The sequence below is a fragment of the Mytilus edulis genome, chromosome 5 (genome assembly GCF_963676685.1).
Source record: "Mytilus edulis chromosome 5, xbMytEdul2.2, whole genome shotgun sequence".
Lineage (NCBI taxonomy): Eukaryota > Metazoa > Mollusca > Bivalvia > Mytilida > Mytilidae > Mytilus > Mytilus edulis.
Genome location: NC_092348.1, coordinates 81,786,369 through 81,801,525, shown reverse-complemented (window position 1 = coordinate 81,801,525; position 15,157 = coordinate 81,786,369). Strand labels below are relative to the sequence as shown.

Below are 15,157 nucleotides of genomic sequence, written 5' to 3'. Positions count from 1 at the left end.
CCAAATTTTTAACAACTTTATTTAATTTCATATGTAAGATAATCATCCAAATATCACTGATTTGAGTCTGCTGCCAGAACATAGAACAAACATCGGTTCAGTAGAGTTTTCCAAATTTTTCTATGGCCGGTTCAGTCAAATCGTTTCAGAATCATAATTTAGTCTGCTGATATCCTTATCGCGATGAACATGGAGCATGGCAAGACCGCACAATCTCGCGCCACTCATGCATGCTCTTTTCCAAGTTTTCGGTTGTTTCAGGGCAGTCTGTGTTTCTAAAGGTAGCACATCATCATCAACACAATGATCAATGTCTTCATCCAATTCCTTCTCCATTAGCAATTCGGTAGCAGCATCGGTAGTAACAGTTTCGTTTGCAAAAGGGAATTAAGCTTTCCTGTAAGCACCATCATACAGTCGCAGTTACAAATTATTAAACTCGCTTTTATGCTGACAAAGAGTAGACAAACTAGGGATAGAATGATATAAGATACATGTACTACTAGTATATGATTCTATCTATAGAGTAAGTATATATGGGTACAGAGGAATTGGAATGGAGTTTTTGACGTTTGTACATGTAGTTCCGTAATTTCAAATTATTTCTGGAAATATTTGGTGGTATTTTAGTTCCAGAATCTATAAATTTAGGGGTTAGTGTATGGGGTGTCCGATTCCGAAACCCCGAATATAAAGAAACGAAATTCCGTAGTCCCGAATAAGTAAAGACAAAATCCTGTGTTAAAGGTTCTACCATTCCTCAATAATATCAAATTGGAATATGGGATATTCTTTCAATTTTTAAGGTTAAAGAAACATGGATAAAAACTAATCCATGCATTCATGTTTCATATTATTTATATTTCATTCATCTGTAAAGAGAAAGTTTAAAGTTCGTGAAATGAATACGCAGACAGCACTGCCCCCTTGCGATGCCCAGTACTTGATTTGTCAAAAGTTGGTGAAACGGAGAAATGAATACGCAGACAGGACTGCCCCCTTCCGAAGACCAGTACTTTTTTTGTCAGTCTACTTATCGTTTTTTGATTGTTCTAATGAAGTTATATACAATACTCAGACTCTGTTAAAAAAAAATAGTTTACTAGAATTATTCCTTCTTTACCTCCAGTGTCGCTTTTCCCTTTTCTGCAAGAGCCTGTTTTTAACTAAAGATCCATGATGATTATCGTTACTAGGTTAATGTAATCGAGAAGCATCACCCTTTGAGATGCTGAGTTATATCCAGGAAGAATATTTTAAAAGGAATGTTGACAAGTTATAGAAATTAAGGTTGATACAAAACAACAAATGACTATTATATTTATATATATGTATAAAAAAAATTAATCAGTGTCGAAATTTAAGTGAGGCAATTGCCTCACTTGCCTCAAGGGTAGCTACGGCCTTGGAAGGGAATGAGAAGGAAATGAAAAGAAACTGTTATTTTTTATTCATAACTTATATTAATCTTATTTTTTCGTTTTGAATTTTTTCACTTTTTTTTTTTTTTTTATAAAACATCAATGATGAGTATAGTATTAATTAAGAAGGATTCTAATCTTATGGTTAAACCATTTATTTCTTTTCATTTCTCCTATTTATAAATAAAATATGTATCATATATGTGTATCATGAGGGGGGATAGGAGGGGTTATGATCCCAAAATCCCGGGCTTAAAAACACGAAATCCCGAGTTCCCGAATTTAAATAAATAAAAATCCCGGATCCCGAAATTCGAAATAAAGAATTCCCGGATCCCGAAGGGGTAAATCCCGAAATCCCGAGCTTAGAAACACCCGATCCCGGAGTCCCGATAAAGGTCCTATCCCCCCCTCTATCATAATGTATGACAAGAATCATATAATAAAACTGTATTCTAAAATTTGCCTAAAATGCTCATGTGGCTGTTTTGAAGATAAAATCCATTTTATAACTTCTGACTGAGACTACTATAACACATGTGTTATAGTAGTCTCAGCTTCTGACATGCAAACATTTTACTCTATTAAACATGTATTCTCTATTGTGGGCAGGGCCTTCAATGAATAGGTTTTTGTTATTTTATTTTATGCATCCTAGGCAATCGTTAAAAAAAAGCAGAAAATAGTAAAAACTACAAAAAACATAGGCAGAGTTTCATCACTTTATTTCTTTATAGAAATAATAGTAGGCCGAGTCTATAAAGAGGCCGAGCTCGTTTTAGTCCGAATTTGTTTTAGGCCGAGTTAACCAAATTATTATCTGGTACCAAAATGTTGAAACAAGTGTTCGTTGGAACCAGTTTCATCACTTTTCGTAAATCTTTTATTAGAGATCTACAAGAACAAATACCATTGTTCAATTAAGCAACCGCTTATCAATTTTAATTACCATTACAGGGAAAATAATGAAAATATGGCCTTTGAAATCAAATAGTTTGTGTTTTTGAAAACTTTTGTTCCTCTTTCTTTTAATCATCCCATTCAAATTCTCGCGAGATCATAAAAAAGAGCGCCAGAAATTTGAAGAAGAGAAACTACAAATGAAGTCAAAACTCTTTTCTATTTCGCAGATATTTCATAAAAGAAGAAAATAACTGTAGAATTTCAACATTCCAACACTGTATGTTCTGAATAGTCCTTCTTATGTAGTGAAAAACGAAAAAAAACCACTCTTTTCCCAATATCGTCTGCTTTCAAAAGTTCAAGGATGACAGACGAGAATCCCGCCCTATTTTGACAACAAAAAAGAAGTTACTATATATCCGCAGAAAACATACAGAACATCTGATTGAAGGTGCTTATGATGAATTTGTGATGTAGAGTTGACGACAATGCGTCAGTAACCAAACATAACAAGTTTAAATCTGTATAACATAGTTATTTGCACCTGTTCCTCAAAAACAAAGAACAAGAAACTATATTCTTGTTGATGTTTCATTGTTTGACCCCTTTAGCCTACAATATTTTCACTAGGTTAAATATGATAACTCCTATCACTATATGTTATATCATGATACATTTATTTATTTATGGTTTGGGGGGGGGGGGGGGGTTGGAGGGATCCTTCTCCTGAAATTCCGTCTTAAAAGCATAAAATCCCAAGGTCCCAAATTTCAAGAAATGTCAAACCAGAAATTTCGAAAAAAGAATTCCAGAATCCCGAAAGGATCAATCTCAAAATCAAGAGCTTAAAAAAACAACCGATCTTGATGTCCCAAAAAATGTCCTGCCCCCCTCCCTCCCCTCCACATTTGTGACTATATTTAACAACTGTCAATACACTTTTTCCCTATTTTTCACCATTACTGGAAATCTCAACAGTTCTTGTAAAATGTTGAGGTCTTAATAAAAGAAAATATCTGAATCCACAATGGAAAAGTGATTGTTGTATGAATTCAAAATATCAAGTGGGACAGATTCTCGGGTTAAGGGGAAATAGCCATAAGGTGTATAGGCCTTTAACCTAATTACTATTTGGAAATCTATCCAGCTTGAACTTTTGACATCTTACTCTTACAAGAATCACTTTTCCAGTGTAGTGTCCGATATTTTCTACTAATTCATTTGTATTATGTCATCAAAATATTATGTGAACTTTTGTGATGTCTAATAATGCCTAATGGTGGACAAATAGTGAGTTTGATATCGCTCTCGTACAATTTGGCAATCGTATAGGCTATATCACCCAAATTTGAACTGCTCTAATTTCTGTCCAGGCTTGAATACAAATGAGTTTGCCCAAAAACATATTTGCTCCCATTTACTTTTGCCCCCCAGGGCTCACACTACTTCAGAATTATAGGAAGAAGTGACTTCTCTTTTTGAAACTGATGGGGAGACATGGATTTTTCTAGCATTCCACAGGGTCAGTTTTTCGTACCCATTCCCAATCCCAACGGCAAAAACCCTACATTTTTCCCAATTTTGGGAGTAAAATTCCCAAATGATCACAAAATTCATTTTCATCTTTATTATTCATGACAGAGATGTTTATTTTATTCAACCGCTATCTTTATGCCAAAAATCGCCCAACAAGTAATGTGTAAATCCAAGTTGAAACATATTGAATGACAAACAACATTGACAAACAATGGCTGCCATAAATAAACAGGAAGTGTGGGAAAATACTAAAACCAGATCAAATCCGGAAACGGACAAGTATATAACTCCGGGTTTGTCAATAAAATCAAGGATTTGTATAGTAAGACTATACAAATCCTTGATAAAATACAGTAAATGAAAAATGAAAAGAACCAAACATGTGACAGCTATCATAGCAACACTAAAATTGAAAACCAAAAGATATGTAAAAAAGAAAATAGAAACAGGATATATTTTATACAGAACTCAAAATATTTTAGTTCACAAATTTTCATGTCAAAACAAAAAAAAATGTAACAATCCTTTAACCCTTTCACCGATTGCTGCCCAGACAGAAGCTACTCTGAGACGATGGCTTCCCTGGCTACTATTGCTCAAGTGGGAGATCTTCATAATAAATGTCAATAAAAACTTGTTTGTAGTTATTTGTGTATTTATTTCATTCACTAACACCATGTTCACAGTTTTATTCATGTTTTGATAATTTTTTCCTCATAAAATATTCAAATTTTCAAATTTTCGGCATTATCTAGGTGAAATTCTCAAAATTCTGCTCTTTGACCCCAAATTGTAATTTTTTAACCCAAAACGGCAAACTTTTGAAAAATTTTATGAGGCTGTACAAATTCCTCACACTATACGATGTCCATTCCAAGTGTTTTGTACATAAAACGACATTTTATGTCAAAAAAGTATACTAGTTTGGCTTCAATTCTTCCATATTCTTTCAAAAAAAATGTTCCCTCATTTCAAATTCTCGTAAATTTCGTCTGATTTTGACACGGTTTTCAACAAACGGAAGCGCCATGTTTACACTTTCATCCGGGTATTCATCAAAGAAAGATAACTCATGTTTGCACTGTTTTGAGCGGGAAACATAAAAGATGTATTCCGATCCCGGTAAAACGGGACTCATCGTCAGTTGTCTGAAGCGTGAATCCCGGTAAACCGGGACTCATCGGCGAAAGGGTTAAGAAGTTAGAACTCATTATTTTGATACTCAAATAAACTTTAATGCCATGTTGTTATATTTAAAAACAAAGGTGTAGGTAGTCCTTACTATATTTTCACCAACAAAACAAAATTTAATGAACAAAACACATTAAAACTAACATCTGGTATATTGGTTGTTTTTCCCAATTTCATTGAAAACCGTGTTAAAAAATTCCCCAAACTGGCCAGGGTCCCTTTTCCCAAAATACTCAGATAAACCCCTGGGAGAAGTGGTGAGATTTGAAAGAGAAGTGCTCATTCGCGCGGTGCAATACAATGTTTGGATTTTACATTAGTATAAAGGGCCATATGAAAATAATGTTCTTTTTATATTGTTAAATTCATATCTGAGTAAAAAAATTACAATTAAAGTAACATTTGAAATTAAAAGTTGTTTAAGTTTTACTAAGGTTCTTGTGAGAAACTACCAACTAAATATCTAGCACTAAAAAAAAAAAAAATATTTTAAAGATGTAAAGAAATTATAATATATCAATTACAATTTAATTAAAAATTATCTTGTGTATGAAATTCAGTGTTTCTCATAAAGAAATATAAAAGTTATAAAGCTAGGCCATAATATATTGATATTAGTATAACAGTCTCAGAGTTAAGCAACTTTAATCAATAGTTTGAAACAATCCATAAAAAATATAGGGAATTATATACACCAATCAATTAGATGTAACCAAAAGTCTCTTAATGCGTGTGGAATGCGTAATGTTTCCTTTTGGGATCAATATTCTTCTGTCAGCTGCGTCTGTAGTCATTATTGTAAAAGTACGGATTTCGGTCATAGCTGGTCAGGTTCAGATCCGTAGTTTAGAAATCTGTCAATGGCGGACGAATGCAAGAAATTTTACAAAAATAAATGATGTTTGACAAGTTTTTTGGAAAGGAACATGACGTTTTTAATGCAATAAATGGATTAAACATTTACTGGAGGCAACTTTTATCACGTTTAAATGAAGTAACAAACTTATTTTGCCGCCGAAATTTAGGTTGATGTACGTTTTCGAGTAACAAGCACGGGAAATGCACGAAGTGATAAAAAGTTGTATTTTTATCAAATAACTTGCTACACACTGCGAAGACAAAGCTTCAACATCTTTTCTAAAGATAATGAATCGTTTATGTCTGAATTTCTTTAATTATCAATAAAAAATTGATGTTTCATCAACTTGGTAAAAATTGAAAATATCCGATGATGAAAGCGACTGAAAGCGAGTATCTTCAAGAACAGGGCGACTTGTTTTCGCTTTGGGGGATCGGGGAAAGCGAAGTGACGGTCGGGAAGGCGACTTCTTCGCCCAAGTCGCCTGGTAGCGTGAGCCCAGGCCCCCTTTCACTTTTGCACCTTACTCATTTGCACTAAATTCATCGACATTCATAAAATTAAACTTTTTGACCCAAAATCCAGTTTTTTAACAAAAAATGGCGTAAAGTTGAAAAATTTGAATAGGTTGAACAAATTCCTTACTGTAACACTGAATAATGTCCATTCCAAGTGTTATTGTACATAACAGCATTTTATGTTGAAAAGTATACTGTCTACTGATCACGCTTTAGTTCTTCTGAATTCTTTCAAAAAAAAATATTCGGCTGTACAAATTCCTCACACTATACGATGTCCATTCCAAGTGTTTTGTACATAAAACGACATTTTATGTCAAAAAAGTATACTAGTTTGGCTTCAATTCTTCCATATTCTTTCAAAAAAAATGTTCCCTCATTTCAAATTCTCGTAAATTTCGTCTGATTTTGACACGGTTTTCAACAAACGGAAGCGCCATGTTTACACTTTCATCCGGGTATTCATCAAAGAAAGATAACTCATGTTTGCACTGTTTTGAGCGGGAAACATAAAAGATGTATTCCGATCCCGGTAAAACGGGACTCATCGTCAGTTGTCTGAAGCGTGAATCCCGGTAAACCGGGACTCATCGGCGAAAGGGTTAAGAAGTTAGAACTCATTATTTTGATACTCAAATAAACTTTAATGCCATGTTGTTATATTTAAAAACAAAGGTGTAGGTAGTCCTTACTATATTTTCACCAACAAAACAAAATTTAATGAACAAAACACATTAAAACTAACATCTGGTATATTGGTTGTTTTTCCCAATTTCATTGAAAACCGTGTTAAAAAATTCCCCAAACTGGCCAGGGTCCCTTTTCCCAAAATACTCAGATAAACCCCTGGGAGAAGTGGTGAGATTTGAAAGAGAAGTGCTCATTCGCGCGGTGCAATACAATGTTTGGATTTTACATTAGTATAAAGGGCCATATGAAAATAATGTTCTTTTTATATTGTTAAATTCATATCTGAGTAAAAAAATTACAATTAAAGTAACATTTGAAATTAAAAGTTGTTTAAGTTTTACTAAGGTTCTTGTGAGAAACTACCAACTAAATATCTAGCACTAAAAAAAAAAAAAATATTTTAAAGATGTAAAGAAATTATAATATATCAATTACAATTTAATTAAAAATTATCTTGTGTATGAAATTCAGTGTTTCTCATAAAGAAATATAAAAGTTATAAAGCTAGGCCATAATATATTGATATTAGTATAACAGTCTCAGAGTTAAGCAACTTTAATCAATAGTTTGAAACAATCCATAAAAAATATAGGGAATTATATACACCAATCAATTAGATGTAACCAAAAGTCTCTTAATGCGTGTGGAATGCGTAATGTTTCCTTTTGGGATCAATATTCTTCTGTCAGCTGCGTCTGTAGTCATTATTGTAAAAGTACGGATTTCGGTCATAGCTGGTCAGGTTCAGATCCGTAGTTTAGAAATCTGTCAATGGCGGACGAATGCAAGAAATTTTACAAAAATAAATGATGTTTGACAAGTTTTTTTGAAAGGAACATGACGTTTTTAATGCAATAAATGGATTAAACATTTACTGGAGGCAACTTTTATCACGTTTAAATGAAGTAACAAACTTATTTTGCCGCCGAAATTTAGGTTGATGTACGTTTTCGAGTAACAAGCACGGGAAATGCACGAAGTGATAAAAAGTTGTATTTTTATCAAATAACTTGCTACACACTGCGAAGACAAAGCTTCAACATCTTTTCTAAAGATAATGAATCGTTTATGTCTGAATTTCTTTAATTATCAATAAAAAATTGATGTTTCATCAACTTGGTAAAAATTGAAAATATCCGATGATGAAAGCGACTGAAAGCGAGTATCTTCAAGAACAGGGCGACTTGTTTTCGCTTTGGGGGATCGGGGAAAGCGAAGTGACGGTCGGGAAGGCGACTTCTTCGCCCAAGTCGCCTGGTAGCGTGAGCCCAGGCCCCCTTTCACTTTTGCACCTTACTCATTTGCACTAAATTCATCGACATTCATAAAATTAAACTTTTTGACCCAAAATCCAGTTTTTTAACAAAAAATGGCGTAAAGTTGAAAAATTTGAATAGGTTGAACAAATTCCTTACTGTAACACTGAATAATGTCCATTCCAAGTGTTATTGTACATAACAGCATTTTATGTTGAAAAGTATACTGTCTACTGATCACGCTTTAGTTCTTCTGAATTCTTTCAAAAAAAAATATTCCCTTATTTCAAATTCCAGATTAATCCTTAAATATCATCTGATCTTGACATGGTTTTCAACATATGGAAGGGCCATGTTTATACTTTCATCTAACATGTCTAAGCTTGTCCTGAACATGCATGAAATATTTGCCTCAGATATTAGGCACCAACAATCAAATCATCAGGGTATCCAAAAAAGAAGGATAACTTGTGTTGGCAATGTTTTTCAGTTGGAAATATAATGAGATATTTCGATCCCAGCAAACTGAGACTCATTGTTAGCTGTCTGAAGTGTGAATCCTGGTAAACCAGTAAACCGATGTCAATGATTTGGTGTATTAACATTTTTATTTATTTCGTTAACCTAAATACAAAGGAGTATGTCCGGTAAGGGCCGATTTTGGCCTCAAATTTAAAGTTCATCAGACGAAAGATTTTAGACACTTTTTAAACACTTACAAATGTAAGTGTCTATTGTAGTTGATTCAATGAGTATATGTAAAAGATTTTAACTAATTTACTCATTAAAAACGCCCCGATTCTAGCTTAAATATGAAAAATCTATCAAATATGCCAAAAATTGTCACTTTTCAGATGGTTTTTGTCAAAAATGAAAGTGGCCGCATCCGTGTTCATCCTCAACCTTTATATATGTTATGTTTTATCATTAAATACAACTTACATTTTAACCCTTTCAACGCTACACAAAAAAATAGAAAAATGGCTGCTGCTGCTGCATTTTTTTTGGTGTTCATTCATTAGAACAGTATATTCCTTTTCAGACTGCTGTATCTTTTTTACTATAAGAGATACAGAAAAGGTTATTGCATGAAAAATGCTCAGGAGAGTATGAACTGTAATGTTAGGCAGTTATTTCAGTAAAATTTTTATCAGGTTACCTGCATTTTCAGGTAATTAACAGGTAAAAGGTGTAATTTATTACATTTGTGTTGAATTTTGAATAAAAACTACTTTTAGTCTTCATCTATTTTGTTTTTTTATCTGCCATATAATAAAGAAGACACCAATTGCTCAATTCCGTAGCGTATTGCACCATACACAACTTATTATGTAATCATGGCACAAATCAGTGGCTCTGTCCTCAAAATTTTCAGTCAACCTCCGTTTTCCCCCTTTTTCTACGTCTCGTAATGATCGATCAAATCATGTTTCCCACACGAATTGAATGTAATAAACACATTGAGATAACAAGAAACCTTTTAACTAATCCTCGTCGACAGTTTCGCCATAGAAATACTGAAATATTTCCATATTTACAGCTTCATTTCCGATTTCCGCCATTTGCATTTGTCAAAATATTTGTTTTTATTTTCCTTCAATTTTCCTTCTACTGCATGATTTTACAATAAAAATTGCCGGGATTTCAAGCGCAAATGAGACCTTGCATATCCTCGATTCATACAAGGAAAAATTAGAGAGGACCCGAATGAAAACCGAATGGTTTAAGAGTCCTTATGAAAAATCTGTTGTCATGGCGGCATATGCCGCTAAAAGCAGTGGCGGACGGCGTATGTCATCGTGGCATATGCCGTGTGTAGCTTTGAAAGGGTTAATATTAAGAATGAACACGAATGAGGCCAATTTCATTTAAGACAGGAACCGTCTAAAATATAACTTAAAATGCTAAAATTGTGAAGATTTCAGTAATTTAGCATGACTTAATGATGCTAGTACACGATATATATGTGCATTGTATTGTCAAACACAGCCCATATTCATTTAGCAGAAGCATTCTACTGTCCAATAAATAACTAAAAGTATACATTTTAATAATTTTGTAAAACTGCTATATTTTGGGGCCAAAAAGGGGTCTTACTGAACCTACTCCTTTGTTGACAAGGGTTTATCTCTCACATTTGTGTGGTGCTGTTACCAAAGTACAAACAAGATCACTGTATTCAGGAAAGCTATCAGCAAATTGGAAAGACAAGAATTCAATAGAAGTACATTTTTGAAGATTTTGATCAAACTGAGGAATGAAAAAAGAGAATGTCCGAGTACACATGTAATATATGTAGTAAAATCTTGGCTATTGAAGTATATAAAACACGTTCAACTTTTTTTTTCATTTGAAATATCACATGGAAAATAAGTTAAATTAGTGTTACTGAAAAGAAAATCATAACTGATTCATAGTACTTAATCTGAAATATCTATGCTGATTTAAAAAAAAAATCATTTATTATATTGCATGTATTTTCCAGATGCCTGTTGACCAGATATCCTACTCGGAAAAATACTTTGATGATAAACATGAATACAGGTAAATAGATGTAAGATGTGGTGTGAGTGCCAACGAAAAAACTCAGTTAAAGTCACAATTTGTTAAAAAGTTAACCATTACTACTTAAGTCAAATTATGGCTTTCAACACATACAAATGTATCCTTGCCTTACACTAAACACAGTCTGCACCCTTAGCCACTTGTCCGATGCCCCAGAATAATAAAATTTTATTCGGACTAGTAAGTTTTTTAAAACTTTGTTTAAACGCATACCAAAAAATGTTGAAAATATTGGTCTTCTGTTAGACTAGTAGTAAAAAATGTTTTCGGTGCTGACTGTAAACAGCAAGCTATTAAAGGCATAAACATTTCTAGTGTAAAACCATTCAAACAAGAAAAACAACAATCTATATAAAAATACCAGAAACGAAAAAAAGTTATGAACCACATCAACACTCAACTGAACAACAGATTCCTGACTTACAAGTATTAACAGGTGCAAACAAATGCAGCCTGTTAAATGGTTTTGACTGGTGCCAACCTCCACCCTTACCTGAAACAGTATTATAACATTAAAACATACACAGACACATTATAAAATATCAATTAAAATGGCTTAACTCTACAAAAAGAAAATTAACAAAACAAGTAAACATAAACCGAACAAATAAATTTGGTCTTTGACACAATATAAATACAGTATGTAAAACAATGTTAAAAAACAAACTACAACCTTAGACAAAAATGGTGTTGAATAGAAAAACTTACTCGGGTAACTATAAACATGATAAATAAGATCATTTTGTTGTTCAAAGTATGAGAACAGAAGTGAAAAATTTATCGTAATACGAAACACATTTTAATAGCGATGAAACATTTGTTGACTACCATCTTTTCACTTCTTTGAGATGATTAATTAAAAATTTGTTATTTCTATTGTTTGAATGTAATTTAAATTAATTTTATAGACATGTTATACTGCCACCTGATATTGCTAAGAAAGTTCCAAAGAATCATTTGATGACAGAATCTGAATGGAGGAATCTTGGTGTACAGCAGTCTCCAGGATGGATTCATTATATGGTTCATTCTCCAGGTAATTTAATGTTTAAAATAATAACTTACAGGCTGTCTAGCTAGGAATTGCTAAGAATAATATTGTAGTATAGCCTATGAATTGCATTTTTTTTGTTTGAAAAGACTAAAAATTACTTGGAACTTTTTTTTCTCTGCATGACCACTAAAAAAAATATACCAATACAATGTTACAAAACAAAGACTACAACTTGGCCTCTCCACTAAAACAACTCAACTAATGTAATGGAATATGTTGTCTGTGCAACCATGTGACGTATATAAACCTTGCAATTGAGTTTAAGTTAGTTTACAAAGAAGTTTTGCTATTATCACTTTGTAACTTGGTACACATATTCTATTTAAGGTGACTTGTTTAATAAATAACATAATATATATTATCTGATTCATGTTTAAAGTTTTGATTTAAGATACCTTTTTGCATGTACTTATTTTGATAGTTGAATATTAGACAAATGAGTGAAATACAACATACAAATGAGATTTTAGTGTATGATGCCTTTAAAAATGAGAGGTTTTCATTTGCAAATCTTTCCATGAAGTTTTGGATACATGAACTTGAAACTCATTACAGTTTTCTAGGAGTATGCTTTATTCCAATCAAGCAGCAGAAAGTTTTATTATTATTTGTATTATCTAGATTTAACTTAGAGAACTATTTGCATTATATTAAGTTTTATTTGAAATACCTAAATTGTTTTATTACAGAACCGCATGTATTACTATTCAGAAGACCTTTACCAAATTCCACCAGTATACCAATGAATGTTCAAGGAATAGCCACAGCAGTACAGTAATTCATGTTGATGACAAGATGAGTGTTAATAGCGCACAATTTCCAAACAATTTTACATATTATGAAATTTTGTGCTTTAATACACTGGAAATTTCTTGTGCAAATATAAGAGAACAGTCAGAAGATGCATAATGACTTTCATTAATTATAATTAGGAAACAAAAAACGAAGATGTTATTGTAAGGGGCTTTTGAAGCTGTTCCTTTTGATTACACTTACAGTCCAAAAGTGATTATTATGTCTTAATACATATCGTCGCTGTTATGCAAAAACCTCGTATCTCAATTTTTTGTGGAAATCTTTTTATCGATTATTTAGGATTAAATATGTATGTTCCACTGTATGCGAAAATATCTGATCTTCTAACCAATCATTAATCCGAATTCTTACAATTGTGACGAAAAAGTGTAGTCAGATTGGTGAGACATTTTGTTGTGCGAAAATATAGTATCTCAAAAGAAAAACACTTTGCACCGCAGCTGACATTATAACAGGTACAGTTTTATCAATTTTAGGTTCTCAAAGCTAATAAAAATAATGAAAAGCTTTGAAAATACAATATAGGTGATGAAATGTTTGCTCGTCTTGGTAATTGATTGGTTAGAAGATCAGATATTTTTGCATACAGTGGAACATACATATTTAATTCTAAATAATCGATAAAAAGATTTCAGTTTTTACTGCCTGTTGTAAAATTATCAAAACATAAGATACAAGGTTTTTGCATAACAGCGACGATATGTGCATTACTTAGATATTGATTATTTGTGTTAGAAATGTCTTCTGACTAAGGTACAGATACTATGCAGTTGTTTTCCCATTTACAGCATATATTCTGCTGTAAAAATTTATTCTACTTTTATCGCAAAGCTCTTGTGCTAATTGCTTTGTTGTTTAAGTAGACTACCACCACAGTTGTTGGGTTGATTTACTGTCAGAAATCTCTACGATACTAGGATATTACTGAATATGTAATACAAAATAAAGTGAACTGATTTTCAGTTTGGTTTTTATCCTGGTTGAATTCATATTTAATTACTTTTAATGTTAAGTGTAAAAGTCAGGAAAACTTAAATTTCATACTTCAATTTCCATTCTCAATGAAGATTTCTGGTTACTCAATGTACAAGGGTCTGGATGGGGTTTAGAAAATAAAGAATATGAGACCAACACTGCAAAAAATTAGTTAAAAAAATAATTGAAAATAACAAGAGGACTGAGGTATATAGGAGAGAGAATAAAAAGCAAAATATTTGAAGAAAAGAGAAAAATGGCATGAAAATTAAAGAATGGAGTTATGAAAACCCCCATCCAGACCTTCATGTACATAGCATTAGTAATTGGACATGATTTGTTAATGAAAAAGATGTCAATACATTTGTCTTGAATTCATTAAAAAACACAATGATGTCTGCTATTAAACTTCCTATATACAGTGTGAGAAAAACCAATAGTCTTGTGCATTTACTGTTTTTAAATATTGTTTATTGTTATATTGTTAAGAGAGTAAGTACGCTTGGTTCATGTCTTAAATTTTTCATGAAAAATAATGATATATATGTATAAAAAAATTTTGGTATTTTTATGATGTAATATTTAAATTTGTAATGTTGAAATATTTTTTGGATTAAATTGCTACAAATCTTGTTCACCTTTTTTTCAAAAGAAATGTTACAAATTTTGTTCTGGTACAAACAATGTGTGTAAAGCCTTTTGTAGTTATTTCATGTTTGTGTTTATTGTTGTATGTTGTTATACATGATGTAAGTCCTTTTGTAATGTTACAAATATGTTTTGATTTCTTTAATGATAATGCTTATTTTTTTTTATGGATTACCTTGTGTCATTTTAGCCATGCTTCATCAATAATATTTTTATTATTTTCCTTTTAATTCTATTTTAATACATTATGGTTTTAATACTTCCTTTTTATGGTACCTACACTGTGCTGCTTTTGAAAATATTCAATGCTAGTGTTCTTGTGACATGAAGCTAAAGCAAAGAAATAATCATAAGAAATAAAATGTCACTTTATAACTTATATATGATGATATTTCACTTAAATGAAGTTATGGTAAATTATGAGAAATTTCTAAATAATGGCCAAGTGACTTTTGTGCAAGTAGCTTGACCATCCTTTAGAAAGTTGATACAGATTTTTTCACAATAAGGGTAACTTAAATAAAAAAATAATCTATATAGCATGCATTTTCATTTCAATGCTTTTTAAACACTGTTAATTTCGTATACATTTGAACTCTTGCTGTATAGCAGTGGTGATAAAATTGCTGTATAGCAGTGGTGATAAGATAAGAAAGAAGATTATAAACGTATTGCATTGTGAGTTCATAAAATTATATTTTACTAAAAAAAAAAAAAATAATATG

The 15,157-nt window shown here is 32.0% G+C and overlaps 1 protein-coding gene across 2 annotated transcripts; it reads left to right on the top strand.

The window, feature by feature from the left end:
- Positions 1–2,451: 2,451 nt before the first annotated feature.
- LOC139524588 (cyclin-dependent kinases regulatory subunit 1-like) lies at positions 2,452–12,787 on the top strand. Of its 2 annotated transcripts, none has more exons than XM_071319505.1 (4): positions 2,452–2,601; positions 10,860–10,918; positions 11,848–11,975; positions 12,683–12,787. In XM_071319505.1, exons 2-4 carry the CDS (start codon positions 10,860–10,862, stop codon positions 12,769–12,771), a joined length of 276 nt encoding a protein of 91 aa, XP_071175606.1. In that variant the 5' UTR covers positions 2,452–2,601; the 3' UTR covers positions 12,772–12,787. The 2 variants fall into 2 exon arrangements, with proteins under 2 accessions (XP_071175606.1, XP_071175605.1); XM_071319504.1 differs by lacking the exon at positions 2,452–2,601 and adding an exon at positions 2,611–2,775.
- The last annotated feature ends 2,370 nt before the right edge of the window (positions 12,788–15,157 follow it).